We start from the raw sequence: 18,887 nt of genomic DNA on the forward strand, positions 1-18,887 counted from the left end.
TGATTCCTCATGCTCATTATTTCTTGTTTTCACATCAATCTGGGGCTGCTCCTGAACGACCAAATTTTTGTTTATAATCCCCAGAAGTCCAGGTCAAGAGACACTCACCTTATCCAGCCATGTGTGTGCTGAAGGTGCTGCAGAAGGAGGAGGCAAAGCAGGAGCCTGAGGGGCATTTGTTTAAGACCTTTATTTAACACACTCCAAGGCTAATTTGCAAGTTGCCAACACTCTCTATGCCTTCACCAAAACCATTTATGGGAAACTTCCAAACTTTGCTAGACAACAAACCTCAGTCACTTCCTGTGGTTTAACCAACTGTAATGACCTCTTATTTTTGGCCAAGTCAGACCAAAACTGCCTGAGCTTAAAAACACTTGACATGCACTTGCTTAGAGGTAGCTTTGTCTACAGAGAAAAGGTAATTAACTAATTGGGAAATAAAAACATTTATCATTTCAAAAAAGACAATCCAAGTGATCCAGCGTGAAATCCCAGCTCCCTGAAGATGTCTGGAATTCTGTCCACCTTTCATAGGCATTAACTTCCATTTTAATGGAAACTGAAGTTATGAACTGGGGTTTCAACTACACACAGAAGAGCTGCTAAAAGAGTGGAATTCTGTTCTCCTCCAGCACTCGCATTTTTATGGTAACAAGTTCTTTTCTGGGGTTTTTCAGCAGACTGGTAAGAGGCAGCAAAGACTAGATTTTTAATTTTTTTTTTTTTTTAATTTTAAGAAGTACTTTGCATGCACTTCCCAGAGGAATACTGCTGACCTAAAGCAGATGGATTTATTATCTAGCCAAGGCAGTGTGCACCCCTATTCCATGCCACCAGCTGAGAAAGGACTGACTGATGTCACAGGAAAAGCTTGAGTCTCTTACAGATGTAATCCCTAATCCATTTAGAAGCTGAAGTTACAGTCTCACACTGCAACAGCTACTGCTCTCAGGTAGCAGGGGTTAATTAAACAGGCAGTACAGCCTGCAAACAGAGTACTGAACCTGCCAATTCAACTGAAAATCAGGCACAGAAGTTGGTAAAATATATTGGGCTGCTACTGGAGTAGCCTTTGAATGCAGATATGAACTGCAGCTGAACTTGGGAGTGCACTGAAGAGCAGCAGAATTCAGGGGAGCTGCACCTTCTCATGTCCCCATCAACAGTACAGATTCACTTGTATCATGGCCCATCCAGAGTTCTCCCCACAGCAGGAACTGGGGGTCAAACTCCTTGTATCTGGCAGCACAGCTCATCCTATAGCACAGGATTTAGGTCAGTCCCTGTGATCTAATCCATTTAGTCCTAGATTTCTCTGCTATTTGGTAGTGGAGGCACAAAGATTATCTGTGATGCAGTTTTGTGCTGTGACCACCAAGCTCCATAGACAAGAGAATACCCTTAGGGCAAAGCAGATACCACACAGGACTAGGACTCTCATCACTACTAAGCAGAATTAATGGGATCAGGACCTATCAGTACTAAACTAGATGGACTGGACAAAATTACCCAAAAGGAAAAAAAAACCCACTTTCCCCCCTATTATCTCTCCAATCAGCCCTTCTTAATTCTGCATACATTTTCTGGTGTTAAATAAATACTTGCCAAGGGAACAGAACTCTGATGAAAAGATAATAAATGAGTTCAATATACACAGCCATTTCATGGGCTTCTGCTATGCACCACCATAAATTTAAAGCCAATTATGTTCTGTTTAAATATTTAACACTGTAAAGCTAGCCAATTTTACATCCTGTCAGAGATAATTGAAATACCCACTTTGTCCCTTTAATAGACAGGCAGAACATCCAGGAGATGGAAAACACCACCGGGATTTCACTATTTGCAACTGGATATTGGAAATACCCTCAATTCCTCAGAATTTAACAGCTCTGACACCAAAAGCACAAATCTTCAAACAGTGTGAAACTGAGAGCAGCCAGCAACAATCTCAAACCAACTGGCTACTGCTGTCTCCCAAAACTGAACTATCAGCAGCTTTTATTTGCATAGTTGTGACACTAGAGGACCCCACACACGCATGTTAGGGACTGAATTTAAACTAATTTCAATTGAATCCTGAGGCTCTGCAAGGAAGCAACTTTTTAACTGGCTCTTTACAGACACTCCTTTGAAGAGATGAAATCCAGTGGCTGTGACTAAGCTTGTAAGCACTGTGCACTTGGAGCTGCTATCAAACACGGGGGGAGAGCACCAGGCCAGAAGAAGTTATAGGAGAAGGCCCTGAGCTGATCACATTAAGATAAACATTTCAGAATCAATCCCTAAGACATCAGGGTGCAAACTTTCCTCTCAAGCATGCAAGTTACTGGCCACTGGAACAGCAGTGCAGGGCAAGCTGGAAATGCCATGAAGGTTTTTTGTTCTGAAATAGTCAAGGAAGGACTCAAAGGCTGTCTTTCAGATACAGTCCCTATGGGCAACACAGCAAAACTTAACTCCTGGCACTGCTCCATCAGCCTGCCAGAGGTGATATGGCAGACAAGCTCAGCCATTAGCTGTGTAAATAGATTTCCTTTCCTGTATCTGTATTGCTGAGTCAACTTCTGTTGAAGTACTGCTCTCCGTGGCAGGGCAAGGCACTAGGTTATCCAAGTATTTTAAAGAGAAATTATTATACTCACAGAAGATATACTACAAACTCTAAAAGGCATCTCTCCAACAAGGCAAAATGCCATTTCTTCCCCTAAATCCTTGTTTGGATGTTTGGGGTTAGCAAGTCCACAGGCAACAGGAGAGAGCTTGGCTAAAATTATCACAAATGAAGAATGTGAAATACAACATTAAAAGTCCTGTTTGCTTTCCACTCCTCTGGCTTCAGCAAGACACAAACAGGTGGGACACTACTGAGCTGCAGCAGGGATGTTACTCAGACATCTCCTAAGACCAGTGGTTTTGCCAGACCTGGAGCCGTCTTTTCCAGTGATGTCTAAAGGAAAGATCACAGGAGACACAGGGTTAGAGCTTTGAGTCCAGGAGCCCTGCTGCCCAGTACCTCTTACAAGGCTGAGAGGTAACAAGGATCCACTCCCCAACAACCAAAGGTCTTCACAACAACATTCCCATTGCTCTTGTACCAGCTCCAGGCTAAATGGAGCTCCTGACACAAATGGCTTCCCTGGCACCAGGGCTCAGCATGAGGCTACTGAAGGCCCAGAAGTGACAGTCTGTGTCAAATTGTCTGGTTTCTGCTCTTCAAACACTCATCAACCACCTCTGCTGACAGCAATTCTGTATTTCCTTGAATCTTCATGAGACACCAAGTACCCAAGTGCCCTACCCAATATTAAACACCAGGGAAGTAGATGTGCAGAATGTCTGAAAATGGTGTGAGTGGGGAATGTTTCTGGCTACACAGGCTTGCTGTGATCTGTGCCTGACCCCTGGCTTTCAGGAGAGCTGAGGTGCCCATTGGGGCAGCAGAGGAAACAAAGTAGACAAAGCTTGTATGAACAAGAAAGCAAGGATAGCAAAATATACAAAAAAGAGCAAGATCCCAAGGCTGCTTCTGGGCTTTGCACTGGCTCCTGGAAATTCTACCATAAAGCAACCTCTTTCTCCCTCACACCTACAGTCCATTAGCCAAGAACAGTTATTCAGACAAACCACATCTGCCACTGTGGCTTAGGAGCCTATGAAATGAGATTCATCAATCCTTCAGTAATGGTACTCACAGAAAAAAACCCAAATGCTTCTTGACCCAGAAAACCAGAAATGTTTATGCTGGAGTTGTGATTGGCATCTACAGGTGGCAACACACAACTGAGCCTGATCCATGAACAAACTCGTGCCTGCTCTTGGATAACCTGGAGTTGCCCATAACCAGTGCCTTGGGAAAAGCAGAGCTAGATCCCCAGGCAAAGGCCACAGAATAAAAACCAGCTGGCTTTAAAGCAGCTCTCTGCCCCACTGGAGGCTTGCAAATCTTGCGTGTTTCTAATGCAGCTCTTGCTGCACATCATGATTTTCTCCGTAACAGACTGAGAGACAGTCAGTGTTTATTTCAGCAATTCAGATGAATGCTGCAGACACAAAGTCCAGGCAGATCTATTTTCCATTCAGAGTTTTGTGCAGTGTACAACCTGCAGGATGGGCAAGCACTTGTACCCTCCCATCCCCTCCCTGGTGCAGCACCTCAAAAATCCTTACCTGGAAGTGAAAAAAAAAATACCAAAGCCCTCAATGGCCAAAGCTCTGGCTGTGTCTATAGCAGATCATTATGTGATCACAGACTCCTGCTAACAAGTCTCAGAGCAGTAGCCTCCTGCATGAGTAGCACAAAATCTTGCAGGCATATAATACCCCAGTTAAACCAGACCCACAGAATGGGTTAATCCAGAAGCTACCTGTCTGCAAGCTGCTGCTACAGCTGCACTGTGCTTGCACACAAGCCCCAGGATCTACAGTTTCCAGTAAGCCAGAACAGCATTCTCCTTTCCAGTCAGAAGTTTTAAGCCAGGATTACCACTCCATCTCAAGCTCCTAAGCAAATAACAACTTAAGACCTTTTCCAGAGGATTGCCTGGTTTCACACTGTACATGCTTATCCCCAGTGATTTCCTGGCCGTTTTTTGTTCTCACAGAAGTGCAGACGCTCCCCAAGAGCAGAAGTCCCCTGTCGGCCGGGGCTGCACTATCATCTCTGCACGGCCCCTCCAGCGACCGCAGCATCCGCTGCTCCTGTCCCAGCTGCTGCTGCCTCCCTGCCACAGGAGGGAAACGGATTCTCCTGCCGCTGCCGCGGGCCCCGCTCACGCTGAAAGGAGGAGGAAAGGCCCCACTGGCTGTGGTTTGGGGCGATGTTTCACTGTCCCGGAGGCGGCCGGGCCGGGCCTGAGGTGAGCTCATCCCCCTGAGCCTGCGGCTCCGCTGATGTCAGCGCTCGGCTCCGTGGCAGGAAGCGATATGGGAGCAGCAGCCCCAGAGGAAACTGAATTGAGCAACTGAGGTTAACTCCTCTGGCATTTCAGCATGTGGCATTTCCAGGGACTTTCTAAGAACCGGGCTGGGCTGCACACCAAAGGCAGGAGGGAGCAGCTGTGCTGCCACATGGCAAACCAGGCAACATCTGCCTCCCCTGGGCTCCTGGCCCCTTCTCCCCCCAGGGAAAACATTTCATGAAGAGCTTCCTACAAGGCTCTCTGAAGGTAGGACACAGATGCACACAAGTTTTCCTGGAATCTACCTCAGAAGCAGTTCTGAATGGTATAGAGTCAGATTTTGTATTTTTGCAGGGTTCAGGTAAGGTTGGGGCTCTGTGTATTGCATCTACAGATGCAATGTACAGAATATTGTACATTCCTACAACAGCAATAATTGTTATCTGGCATCTCATCTCAGACAACCTTAAATACATTGGAGCCTTCCACAGAAACTGGCCAGTGCCATCAATGTCTGTGCTGCTGAGGCACCTCTGCCAGTGCCAGCCACTGCAAGAGAGTTCTGCCTTACAGTACAAGCCAGGAAGGAGAGAGGAAGAACATCCAGGAAGCATTCTGGAGTTAATTCAGAGTACTAAAATGTCCCAAATACCAAGGGATCTTCTATTCATAAAGTTTCTCAAGTAAAGCAGGACATTTACAATAGACTATTTTCACTTTTTCCACACCAGCCAGACAATTTCACTGAGCTGTACCGGTAGCAGTGATCAGAACCTCAGATATGTGACTTCTTGGAAAGACAGATTTTCTTCCCCTCCTTTTTTTCTACCTCCACTTCTGCTGAATTAGTAACAACTGAATTAGATGGAAGGAATGTGCCTGGAAGCCTTCCAAATGCTCCTCTGTTTATAGGATTTACCAGGAAGACTACAGCCAGAGCTTTGTGGGTAAGTGCATGGTTTGCCAGAGTGTGGCTCTACTGTTTAGTCCCATGTAATTATGATTATCTAATTTCAAACCTTGTGTGGCTGGTGCCGAGTTCAAATTCAAGTCACTGCTTTCCAGAGGATTTCCTTCCTGAGACTCTCCCTCTTGGACCACTGCTTGAGGCTACAAAGAAAAAACACCAAAAATAAACAAGCCCCCCCCCACCCATGCAAAATTAGGTATGGAAAGACAAAATTGAAAATATGCAAAGTAGGTGGATTATTATTATTTAAAGAAGATTCTGCAGCCCTGACAGCACATCCATTTGCCACCAACTCCTACATCCAACCATAGGCAAGAATACACACCAGAGCATGCAGTGTCCACACACATTCACAAGTCTCTGAATACTTGTGAGAATCCATAGTAAACCATCCCAATATCAGCCTTGTGACACACAGCCCAACACTTTGAAAAAAGCTGCCCATTATGCAGCTGTGGAGATTGTTTTAATCAAGAATATTTTCTATATTTCAGATTCTTCCCTGTCTTGACCACCTAAACATTTTGTCTATTGACAGTTAAACCCAAAATTATTGTTCTTTTTCTTCTGCTTTGGTTTTGCTCCCCAAAAATTCTTCAGCTGTTTAATTCTGAACTGAAACATCAGAATCCTTCAATAACCAAAGTTAAAATGACACATTTTGAAATGTTAAAAACTCCTGCTTGTCTTTGAGATTCGTCAGTCCAGAAATGACACCAGCAGAACTGACTGGGTAAGGTTTTGTTCTGTAAGACACAGCCACTTCTGCCTCTGATGATTTTCCACAGAGCTTGAGGATCCCAGTTTGCACAGCTGGTTGCTTTAAGCACTGGTAACACAGGCTTCCCTAATCAGTGTATTTAAATGACATAAGGTAAATGGGCTTGGGGAAAGCAATGGGCTTTGACTGTTACCTTCTCTAGTAACAGTCTACTTGGACTGCAGAGAAGGAACATTCAGATTTATGCAACAGTTCCCTTTTCTGGGACCTTCTGCACAGGGTTTGCAAACAGCTTTCCACTATCCAGGAAATATCTGCATGCAAGGTCACTGTCACATCAGAAAAGACTTCTGTTCTCTCCCATATCCTGGCACTTCCTGGCTGGTGAACCTTTCCCTCCCTTTGCAAACAGCTTTCCACTATCCAGGAAATATCTGCATGCAAGGTCACTGTCACATCAGAAAAGACTTCTGTTCTCTCCCATATCCTGGCACTTCCTGGCTGGTGAACCTTTCCCTCCAAGCCTTTTGCATGGCCCTCTCAGGCTGCTCTGTCCCTCTGGTTCTGCAGAGCCAGAAGTGTTCCTTTCCCTCCTGAGCACTCCTGTGCCACCACAGCTGTACAACAAACCTATGGATTCCTGCAGCAAGTGCACAGCTTGGGTTTGGATCTAGCAATGTGATGCACACTAAATAATGGTTTGTGGCTGCTGTGGAGGTTTTTAATCACTCCTAATGACAGGTAACACCATGAGTAGTTCACAGGACTGAATATCTTTATTGATTAAAATAATTTTTGTCTTGTTTTTACACCTGAAATGTTTTCTTCTTAGCTACTAACTCTTACTAATCCTTTGTTTGTTGCATGAAAGAGTCTCTTGCTGACAGGACTCAAAGTTTCTCCATTCATCAAATTTCTCTTTTCGCTTAATATTAAGTTTCTTCTTTTGAGACAAACTGACATGCTAAGCAATTGCTTCAGTCTTTCAAGTCTCCTGGGAAGACAACCCCTCTCTAAGAAAGGATGGAATCTCTGGTCTGACATTCCAAGCCTGAGAAAGTGCTATACTGTGGAAGTCTGGTATGTCTTGAATTAAGTACAGCATCTCCCCTGGGCTCTCAGAATTCTTCAGTAGCTGAATCTTGGAGGCCATCAGGAAGGCAGTCAGAGCTTCCCTAATTATTTCCAGGCTACCAAAGCTCAAAGAATGTTGTGGCAGACACAGAGTCTGAGAAGGGCAAACACAGCTGCAAGTTCCTCCCCAGGATCTGTGCCTGGAGAAGAGGGAAAGGACTGAACACCGTACTCACCCACTTGCGGGGCCTCCCTCTTCGCCTCTTCCCAGCAGAAGGTTCTGCCTTTATTGAAAACAAAGGGGAAATATTGTCAGCTCTCAGATTTGCTGGGCACTGTGACTAAACCACTGAACATGGCCAAGGTGACCTCTGTAGAAAAGGTTTTGTCTCACAAGTAGCAGAAAAAGCAAAAGCTGAGGATAGAAGACAGTTGAGGAGGAAACACCTGCCTGACTGCACTGGTTGTGATTATTTGGCAGTGGTGGAGGAGAAACACTGGGAGGAAACTGCTGAACAGGCAGTGGCAACACAGGAAGGCTGGGAGGTGAGTAAGGACTAAAACCACAGTAACTGATTTGTCCAACGGTGGTAATTAAAGCTGAGCTGAATTAGGGGCAACTTTCACTATTTTTAAGCTAAGAGAAACATCCCTGCTGGTCTCTCTGGCAGTGCTTCTCTCCTCTGTAAATGAGTATAACCCATTTCCTCTCACCGTTCCTCCAGTTAGAACAGTAATTTTCTTGCTTCCTTTTGGCCTTCCTCGTGGTTTCTTCACTGGCTGTGGTTCCACAGCATCCTGTGGGATAATAGCTGTGTTTCCACCATCCTCCTGGGATAAAAGGAGAAAACAATTTAAGCAGGATGATCCCTGAAACAATTTGTTTTCTCATTCTGATTGGTCTTGAACTGCCTTACCCCACTAAGAACACCCAGACCCCTAAATAGCTGGTTGTCTCTGCTTTTCCAGCTGGGAAGTGCATTAGAAGATGATCAGCAATATTCCTACCTCTTTTTGTCTTTTGGGCTGGGGAAATGAGTAAGTTCCAAGAACTCTGGCCAAGGGGCCTCACCTGTTCTATCCAATTACTGGTGCAGAAACAGAGGGTGATGACACATGAAAGTCTCCAGGCTAGAACAGAGACCTGGCCAGCCCCTCTCACACATGTCCTGGCTGAACTGTCACTGCCTGTCACATCAGAGGCGCCTCTGAAGCCAGGAGCTGAGATTTCCCAGGGTGCAGATCCTGCTGCTGTCCTGGGTAGCCCCAGCATTTACCCCAGAACACCTCTCCTCCCCTTGTCCTTGTTAGCAAGCAGCTTCCCAGGGCTGCCTGCAGATCCCAGCAGGCTACTGCCATGGCATCCTCTTGGGATGATGTTCTCTCACCTGTGGCTGCTTCTTTGGTCTCCCCCTCTTTCTCTTCAGGCCCTGGGTCAGTGTGGATGAGATGGGATTCTCTGCCCCGTCGCTGCTCATGTTGGCACTCTCCACTGTTAGCGGGTTATAATCCAACAGGTTCTTTTTCCTGGACTGGGAAAGAAAACTTGTCTCCTCTTTTTGCTTTATCTTGTTATGGATTCTCCTCTACCTGCAAGGCTGAAATGAGAAAGAATCAGGCACGGCAGGTTGCTATTGTTTTCATCAGCTGCAAGAGTTCAGGACCCAGCAGACATTTGGGAGCATAACTGGTTCTAGAATATCTATAGAACACATTTTTTTACCTGGCCTATTCCTCAGCTTTCGGAGGCTTTTGTCCAAAGGAACTGAATTGCTCCAGGCATGGACTATGCTGGTACCTGTATCTCCCTTTCCCAGTTTAATCTGAATCAAAAGAGAATGTCTGCAGCTCTCTAAACTCTACTCTTTGAAGGCTTCCTCCAAAAAGGAAGGAGGTGGGAGATAAAGTGGTGGTGGTGAGTTGTAAATGCACCAGTCAAGGGCAAAGCTTCCTTTGGAGCTCCTATACTGTCAAATACCAAAGCTAATCCTGAGACCAAAATCTACAGCTAACAGAGCCTTACATGAGGATGCTTAAGAGAACAAGTCCAAGGGTACAAATTCTAAGAAGTCTGGCTCTGGAGCTGCCTCTCAAGAGTTTGTTCTTAGTCACTGATTGAACAGGCACTGTCTGGAGAGATGGCCTGACCCCATTCACAGCACTCAGCCCTTGGTCCTACATGAAGCTCACTGCTTTCTACAGGACAGCACAAGCCCCTAGACCTGGGTTTGGTAGGATCTTGAGCACTGGCTTGTCTGCTGGAAGTCTGAATGAGCAGGCTTGTGAGCCTCCTCCCTGGCCCCAAGCTCTGCTTAGTGCCTGCTGTGGTTGGAATGAGCCCTGATCCAAATTATTTGCTCTAAGAAATATACAAGATCATGAGCTGTTGAGAGTACATAGAAACCAGTGACCTTCCCTGCTTCTCTCTCCTCTGACAGGTCTGCCAAAGAAGGTGGAGGTCTGACTGCAAGCCTGGACACCCTCACATCCCAAAGAAGGAAGAGGAAGCGAGACCTTGACCAGAACCTCAGCAGAAACCTGAATCCCAGGCACATTAGGAGAGGTGGGGTTCACTGAAGTTTTGCTTGTGTGTGGAGTCAAAACCTAGCCAAGGATCTGAGTCCACTCACAGCACGTCCAGACCTTGGCCTTCCTTTCCTTCTTGCACACAAGGGAGGGCTCAAGAAGATGGAAGGGGATCAGGAGTCTGAGCTCAGGTGGACAGAGGCCAGCAGTGCTGGCTGAATCCTCCTTTGTCAGTAGTTGTTATCACAAAATACACAGCTGAGAACAGTGCAGTTAGGAAAGCGGCACCATTTATTGCTTAGAAAAGCAGGAGTATCTAGATGAATCATGCATTTCTACATTCTCTGCTAAACCATCACCTGAGAATTTTTTTTTTTTGCAACTCTTCACTTTACCTGTTTTAATTCTTCTTTTCCACCTGCTAAATGAAAGATAACAACAGCAAGCATAAAGAGCTCTTTGCCCTATCAGCCTTGAGCACTGCTGAGTCCCCAGGTCCCTCCAGCAGGCTCTACCTGAGGCAATAAAGGCAGCACTAAGTAAGGGCACAGCTGCACCATGTAGAAGAGTGTGACTTTTTTGTTCAAAATAATGCTGGAGGGCAGCATCTGGGCTCAGTTCCAGCTCATGCATGAGCAGCCCTACCAAGAGAACTCCCTGGATGTCCCTCTGTGCACACTGTTGGGGCCCAGCTCACAGGTGCTGCTGCACACTCAGCTTTTCTATCAAACCCTCTGATCAGAGGGTGATGAAAAGACTACAGCTCAGGTCTCTGAGTTCAGGCTGCATCTGGAGGAGAGGCACGTAGGGGGAAAAAAAAAGTTTCTTTCTACTGGCAAGCCACGCACAGTTGCCACCAAGTCCCTGAGAGACAAGCATGAAACACTTGCAGTCTCTTTCAGAGAAGAGCTGTGCTTTTACAGACACAGTCTTGTGGTCTGATCAGATGTTCAAGTTGCAAAGAGGAGAGGACCTTAACTGAGGATAGCAACAAATATTCTGCCCTCTGGCCAGGTACAGTTCCTTGAGCCTGCATTTTCTGGTCAGAACTGGGGCTCAAACGGGCTGGTGGCAGCACCTGGAGTTGGCTGAGGCAGGGGAGGGTCACTGAGGCTCTGGACTGCCCTAGAAGGAGAGAAGCCTTAGTGGCTCTTCCCTAAGGCAGGTCTAAGCCAGGTCCAGCTCATGTCACACACACCTGCTCCTGGATGAGCCCAGTGTGCTGCAAAGGTGGCTTGAAGCCTCCAGAGCCTGAGCCTCCCCTCCGCTGCCAGTGGAAAGGGAACAGATATGGCCATAGGAATGGACAAGTGTGAAAGTGCTGTCCAGACCAGGTCCCTGAGCAGAGATTACAGCTCCTTATCTGGAGGAGGCTGTGCTGATAGGAGGGTGAAGTTCAACACTTTCATTCTATTTTTCAGTCTCAGCTTGCATGTCCTCCTTGGTCACCACAGGCAGGACATGCAGAAGCTGACAGTGTCACTGACAGATGCAGCAAGGGAACTTCCAACCTTCACTCCATATCCTAACACAATCTGCACAGTCGAGACAAGACACTGAAGCCATTGCTCTTACTGACACAAACTCCCTCAAGAGTTCACTGTAACTGACACCTGCATGGAATCCAAATTTTGCATGTCATTATTCAAGTGGGAGCAAGGAGCAACCACAGTGCACAGAATTAATTTCTCCCCAGATGCAAAGAAAGCCAGTTCTTGCACAATGACTTTTTGCTAAACATTACTAAACTAATTCACTCTACAATGCCTTTAACATATCTGGCCAGCTTTCTACAGGCAGGACTGCAGAAGACAAATGCCAGAGACTGTCAAGAGATAGCAGTTGCTTTGTACATCTCTCTTCCACCTTCCTATCACCCACCAAAGGCACATCATTCTCAAAGCCTGGTGTGAAAAGAAAAACACACAAGCAAAACTATACAAGCATCAGCCCTTAGGGCTTTTGTCACCTTTACATCACTCAAGCAAGACACGGACAAAGCAAAAGCACCCACTGCAATGTTACTTCAAATTTCTCAACAACTTTCCATGTATACATATAAACCCCCAAACCAATTCTGAGCCACACTGTACAGCAAAAGCCAAGTATACCTTCCAGGGTCACTGCATTCCCTGCTGGGATTGGAGCCAGCAGGGATAAAGCCTAGGCCTACACTGTATCCACCAAGGGCACAAGATCTGAAAAACCTATCCAAATGTTTGTGGGCTTTAGATCACCTTTATGTCAGCCATATAAACAAACTTTACAAATGGCACAGGGATGTGAATGCATGATTTTGGCAGGATTGAGACCTCTGTGTTGTAGAGACATCACCCAAAAGAAAGCCTCATGTCCCAGATGCATTCCCAGGCACCTGGCAGAGGGCAGGGTTCTCAGAAAGAAAAGCTTCTCCTGGGGGCAATGCAGTTGTAGCCTAACACAGAGTATCGAACAGTGTTCTTGAGGGACTTTTCCCTTTCCATAGACTACAGAGGAAGCCTTGGGGATGAGGCTGCTGACTTGGGCAGGTAAATTAAAGGGCAGAACCCCTCCCTGTTTGTTTCCTCAGTGAGGTTACATTTTGGGCTATGTCCTTGGGACAGACACAGTATGACACAGGGATGCTTGAGACATTGCACTAAACCTCCCAAACCATTTGTGTGATTCACTGCCAGAAACACTGCTCTGGCTGCAGTGCTCACTTAAAAAATAAAAGCTTGCAAAGCCTTTTACAAAGCATAATTAGAGTGTGATTATAAGAGACCTTGCATTATAGCCTTAACTTTTCATTTTATGATAGAGATAGTGATGGAGTTATCTCCCAAGCACAACTCCCACTTAGCAGCACAGCACCACTGTGCTGCTGTCATGTGTGACAGCAAACCCAGGGGAGCTTCACTGGCTCCATCAACATGGTCACTCTTTATTTCCTCTGGTAAAAGACAGAAGGAAAAATCTGGCCCAAGCCCTGCATCAAGCAGAGGAGGATAAAAGACTTTGCTAGTCAAGGCATCTAAAGAAGAGCCAGGCAGGGAGAAAACTCTCATTCCAATAACTGCAGCAATAACAACCTGCGCTCGTATTACGAGAAATTACTTTCACCTTCCGAGAAATCAAACGCTCACATCTTTTCAGATCTCGCAGTAGATCAAGATATAACACAGCTCATTGCAGCTCCCCATGGACAGTTCTACCAGAAAGGCAGGATAGCCATGCACTGGAACAGCTCCCTTGGGAAAGTACAGTGGCAGTAACACTCTGGCAAATGTGCCATTTCTGCCAGACTTTTCTGTAAAAAGAGGAACTTATGAGCTACTAAATCAGGTTTGTGGCAACAGAAGGTAACTGCCACTGTCTCATAAATCATTTCTCAAAATCATAACTAACCTCTCTAGGTGATTTCCCTGACTACTCTGAGTGGCTAATTCTAAAGCTTCTTTGATCTCATGCTTAAAAGTCTCCTAGTTCCTTGCTAGTTAGTGTTTTTTTTTAATGAACAATTTATTGTCACCTGTTCTTGCATCACCAAGTCCTTCAGCAGCAACATTTCTCTCTCCTCCATTTTTAAACTGTACCAGATTCCACATCTCTCTTGTCTGGCTGAATAAACCAGCACGTTTGTTTCTTGGATGCGATTGTATCTCCTGATCATTTTGTTTGTCATTTGCACCCTTTCCAATCTGATCTCAACACTCTGAATATGATAAAGATGCTTACTCTCAAAACTATTTGCAGTAAAGACAGCCTAACTTAACTTCACATGAATCTGAGAAGCATGAGCTAAGCAACACTTCAGTGGGAAAGATTCAGTTCTTGTGTAACGTTAATAGCAGTGGCTTCCAAAATGATTCAACCAGCAAGCTATTCCACCACCTCCAGCATATCCTGACTGATAAAATACCCAGGTCAGAAGACAAACTATTTAAATTTACAGAGGACAAAAAATACAGGAACCATAAGGGCTTCTGTGCTTCACATTAGCTCTAGAGACTTGCTCAAGGTCTGAATGAGAGCTTCTGTAGCTCAACAGAGCTACATTTCACACTTTGTTATAGACTCCTCTGCATCACCCCAATCAAAGTGTCCCTGTGTGTCTCAGCTCTCCATCCACAAACCGGCATGTAGCTCCCTGAATGCTGAGCTACCCTGAAGATGGGGCTGAGGGCAAAGAGCCTGAGCGAGGCCAAAGGCCATCCTGCCTGGGGCTGCTCTGACACATCCACCAAAGGAGGCAAGGCTGGGACAGGAGCTTATGGAATAATGACCTATCTACCAGAAAACTGGGTCTAGGAGCTCTTTTTTTTTTTTAACATTAGAGACACACACAGCAACATGGGAAAAGGGCTGATGATTATGGAGTTTCAAGCAATGATATGAACATGAACAGGCTCTGTTTCCTCTTTCCCAACTCCTCGATGCCCAGCATCAGCACATCACTGCAAGAGCTCTCTTGAATGAGCCTTGCTTGATGCACTGTCTGCCATCTTCTCTTTGTCCAGATACCTAAGCCAGTTATTGCTCTGAGAGGCACCATGTTCACCTTAATCCATACCCCATCTAGTCATAGAAATACCACCATAGTTCTGCTGTAGTTAGCCTGAAGTATTCCCAGTTCTTCCTCAGAAAAGGCAGGCTTTGCTCTTGCCTGTGCAATGAGTCAAGCCACACACACAGTCCGGGCTGTGCTGAGGTCCTGTTCAGTCCACATGCACAGGACTTTCCCTGAAGTTACCACAGAATTCCACAGTGAAGGGTTCAACCTCAATCCTACCTCAGCATCATCAGCCTCTAAACCCTATCAAAGCTCCAAGCTTCTTATGGTCAGAAAAGGCAAACCAAGGAGGCAGTTAACCATCCCAGGGAGCCATGGAAAAGCACTGTGGGGATACCAAGAGCAGAAAGGAAGAGAGATCTGGAATCTCTTTCTGACTCTGAGCTTGGCAAGTCATGTAATCTTTCTATGCTTCACATTTTCTCTCTGTAAGATTATGGAATAGCACTGAAGTATTAATACTTCCCTCAACCTGGGGTGGAGGGATTGAGGATTAAGTAATTCCTTTTTTGCAGAGTGACACGAAGAACTCTCAGCAGCAGAGAACAGAGCAAGGCATCATTAGAGGAATGCATGAGCAGCCTCCCCCATGTTGAGCTCAGGAGCACAAAGGAGAGGCGGTGGCAACTGAAGAAATAGAGCTCAGGATTAGCCACATCCTGCTGAGCAGCAGAACACACCCTCACCCTCTTTCCCCAGGAAGCTGAAGGCTCATGGGACCAGTTTGGCCCAAAGCTGTCAGGTGGAGTTCCCTGCCCTGGGAACCCGGCACAGAGCGTTTGAGTGGGAGCTGGGTTCCCCAGAGGCACAGAGCACTTCCCACCCCTCCCAAACCCCAGCAGGCAGGGGACACGGCTCAGCTCACTGCCTCTATCCAAGGAAACCTTGTACCAGACCCAGAATCCCAAGTCTTGGGGCCTGGGGTCTGAAACACCTGTCATTCACACTCTGGACACTTCCAGCAATTCTCCCAAAATGATCAAGCCAGGTCAGTGAGACTCCTATGTGGATTGTAGACTTCCTAGCAGTGCACATTACAAGCCTGGTAGAATTCTCCCTCAAGGAATTTGTCCAAAGACCCAAACGTTAGCCAAAGAACTCTTTCTTATCTTAAAGTCTCTGTCCAGACACTTTCATCCAAAAAGCAAGCACCCCAAGCACTGCAGAGTTAAATTGGTGGAGAAAAACCCAACAGTATATACAGGAAAATAACAGGAAAAGCAGAAATCTGTGTCTACTAAGAATTTAAAAATCACAGCTATTTTGATTTGAGATAGCATCGAGCCTTTTTCCTCTACAGAATATCTTGTACAGCTCAACTACTGACATCTGCAAAACACTGTCCACTTGTGCCAAGCCAGGAAATGGCCCTCTGCACTTCCTGCCAAGGACTGGCATTGTGGCACCTGGCACGGGGACATACAAGGCAGCAAATTCTGTACTTCAGGCTGCTTGAAAGTAGGTTTTCCCAATTACCAACCTGCAATTCACTAATCCCCACACCTTAATAATCCCCAGCATCTTGCAGATGGGCTCTGCATACGCATTTCAGATGACGCCGTAAGAAAGGAACAAGATTTACCTGTTGAGAAGTTGGGCAGCACCGCTTGACTCAGCCCCAGCAGAGCTAGCAGTGAAGGCAGGAGAGAAAGAGAGGTATCCAGCAGCTGGGAGCCCCCTGCAGTGGTGAGAGGCAGCTAACCCAGGTCTCCGCACACACTCATCTCAGGAGCCTCAGACCGAGCCCAGCACCGTGGGTTGTGCTCCCAGTCTGTGATATGGAACCAGCGCTGCCGGAGATCTCCAGAGATGGCAGCCCTGAGCAGTGACTACAAGTGAAACCCAGCTCCCCTCGACACGCCTGGAATCACGCACTGAACACAACCACCAGCACCAAGAAAAATCCCCAACCAGACCACTTACACCAGCCAGCTTCCACGTATCGGCCTGATAACTGAAAATAAGGCCAGTTTCCAAAAGTGAAAGGAATGATCTGAATAAAGGGGACTGATTATTCATGTACTTCCCTCTTTACAAATGCTAGAGAGAACCATGCTGACCCTGTTTTATGAAAGAAATAAAACCACACCAAAACAAAAACCCCAAATGGGCAGCCCCAGGAAGGCTTGTGTTGATAAAGTGGTTATTAATCTGAGTGCAAAATGTGCTCAGGGCATTTACTTTAAGCCACAAATAAAAATGGGAAGCTGAGCTCAGTTAAGCATGAACATATTTAAAAAGGAGATGTTGCATAGCTCTAAGTTAGGTATTTTGTTTTAGTTCTGTGAACAGCCATTAGATCTCACAAAAGTCCCCAAAACTATTTTGCCAAGGAAAACACAGACTTTTCGCGACTGCCTTGACATATTCAAGACACCTATATTGGGTTTTTTTGGCACACCACCATTAGCAAAACTATAGACTTAAAATGCCTCAATCTGCACCTGCAAAAAACCCATTGCAGTATCTTAGAGACAAAATCTGAGGCTTTTCTTTATGTCAAGTAGTAAATTGCTTACAGTGACAGTACCACTGAATAAACTAAAGACAATTTTTTTTCCTTAGAGTCATCCATACAGAAGGTTTGCATCACTTGAGCTCCTCAGTAACTTCTCTAAATCTAAATATGGCACCTAAATAATTTACTGCAGTCTGGAACAATACTGATCTTGCCCTACCTTATAAACAGGGAATGATCTTCTGGTTAAAGCTGTTGCCAGGGGCTCTGGAAATGTGTCCAGTCCCTGGGGCTGCCACGTGCTTTCCCTGTGACCTCAGGAATGGCACCTTTGCTCTGTACTCAATTTTCCACATGTAAAGGGGGGATAACAAACCAGGTAACATCTGGCTTATTTAGACAATATTTCCTTTGGGAAGAGATTCATTTCCTACCATGTAATTTAATGTCTTAGGCAAAGTGGCTCAAGATTTTGTTTGGAGCTCCAAACCACTAATAAAGCAAAATCAACACGAAAGGCTAAGAGAGCCCTTTGATCACCCCTGCAACAATGTCTAATCCAAAAATCATTAAATAGTGTATGAAATCAAGTACCTGAAAATTATTGTCTGTTAATTTAAATGTGTATATATATAATATTTATCAAATATGCTCCTGCATATGCATTACTGTTCCATATGAAAATATACAAACTTCTTTCATTTTTAAATGACTTTTAAAAAGTTGTTTTTAAATATCACTAGAGAAAAAGCTGCAAGCATGCTGTATGAACATAGTGTAATCATAATGACTGAGTCAGAACTTGAATTGTTACCCTTGGTACAAAATGAAGAAATCTGCATTTCATACAAATACCTCCCAGCAAGTCAGTATTAAACTTGATTCTACAACACTAAACCAGAGATGGTTGACAGTCCTTAAGTGCTGAAGAACATTAATAATATTCTAGAAATTAAACTTCCAGTTAAGAAATGTCAGATACAAAATTGGAACATGGAGTCCTATTTAATCTTTATTGGGCACATATTGGAAAATAGTGTCTTTAATTTAATATCCACACTTCATAATTTCTTAAGTATTTAAGGCTAAGAGAAATTATTTGATCATTCTGTATGTAAATGACTGACATTTCATCATTATTCTTGGACTGAGCCCAAAAATCTTACACTTGACAAAACCATCAGTCCCAGAAAATGTGTTTCTGAAGACAATCACAGAATCATGAAGATTTGAAAATACCTCCAAGATCATGAAATCCAACATTTGAACAAATGCCTCCCTGTTAACTGAACCATGGCACCAAGTGCCACATCCTGCTGTTTCCTGAACAGCTCCAGGCACGGTGACTCCATCACCTCCCCAGGCAGCCCCTTCCAATGCCTGACAACCCTTTCTGTGCAGAAATTCTTGCTGATGCCCAACCTCAATCTCCCCGGCACAGCTTGAGGCCATTTCCTCTTATCCTACACTGGTTATCTGGAAGAAGAGGCTGACCCCAAGCTGGCTACCACCTCCTTTCAGGGAGTTGCAGATAATGAGGTCTCATGGGATGGAGAATGTACCACACCCTTGGACACACGTTTCAGTGGCTAATCCCTCTAAACAGGGTGCCTAATTTACAGTTTGGTTTGTGCTTTCAGATTGCAGGTGCTGGTTCCTATAATACTTTTCTCAGAAAAGCA

General features: G+C 45.3%; 1 protein-coding gene across 1 annotated transcript; it reads right to left on the reverse strand.

Moving 5' to 3' along the window:
* Positions 1-184: 184 nt before the first annotated feature.
* Positions 185-16,414, reverse strand: LOC129125149 (uncharacterized). The gene is made up of 6 exons (XM_077184597.1): positions 16,330-16,414; positions 9,058-9,267; positions 8,384-8,500; positions 7,906-7,953; positions 5,924-6,014; positions 185-2,953 (listed from the first exon to the last, which is right to left on the reverse strand). The coding sequence occupies exons 2-6, from the start codon at positions 9,145-9,147 to the stop codon at positions 2,868-2,870; spliced, it is 432 nt and encodes a 143-aa protein (XP_077040712.1). The 5' UTR covers positions 9,148-9,267; positions 16,330-16,414; the 3' UTR covers positions 185-2,867.
* Between the last annotated feature and the right edge of the window lie 2,473 nt (positions 16,415-18,887).

This window comes from Agelaius phoeniceus, chromosome 11, assembly GCF_051311805.1.
Source record: "Agelaius phoeniceus isolate bAgePho1 chromosome 11, bAgePho1.hap1, whole genome shotgun sequence".
Lineage (NCBI taxonomy): Eukaryota > Metazoa > Chordata > Aves > Passeriformes > Icteridae > Agelaius > Agelaius phoeniceus.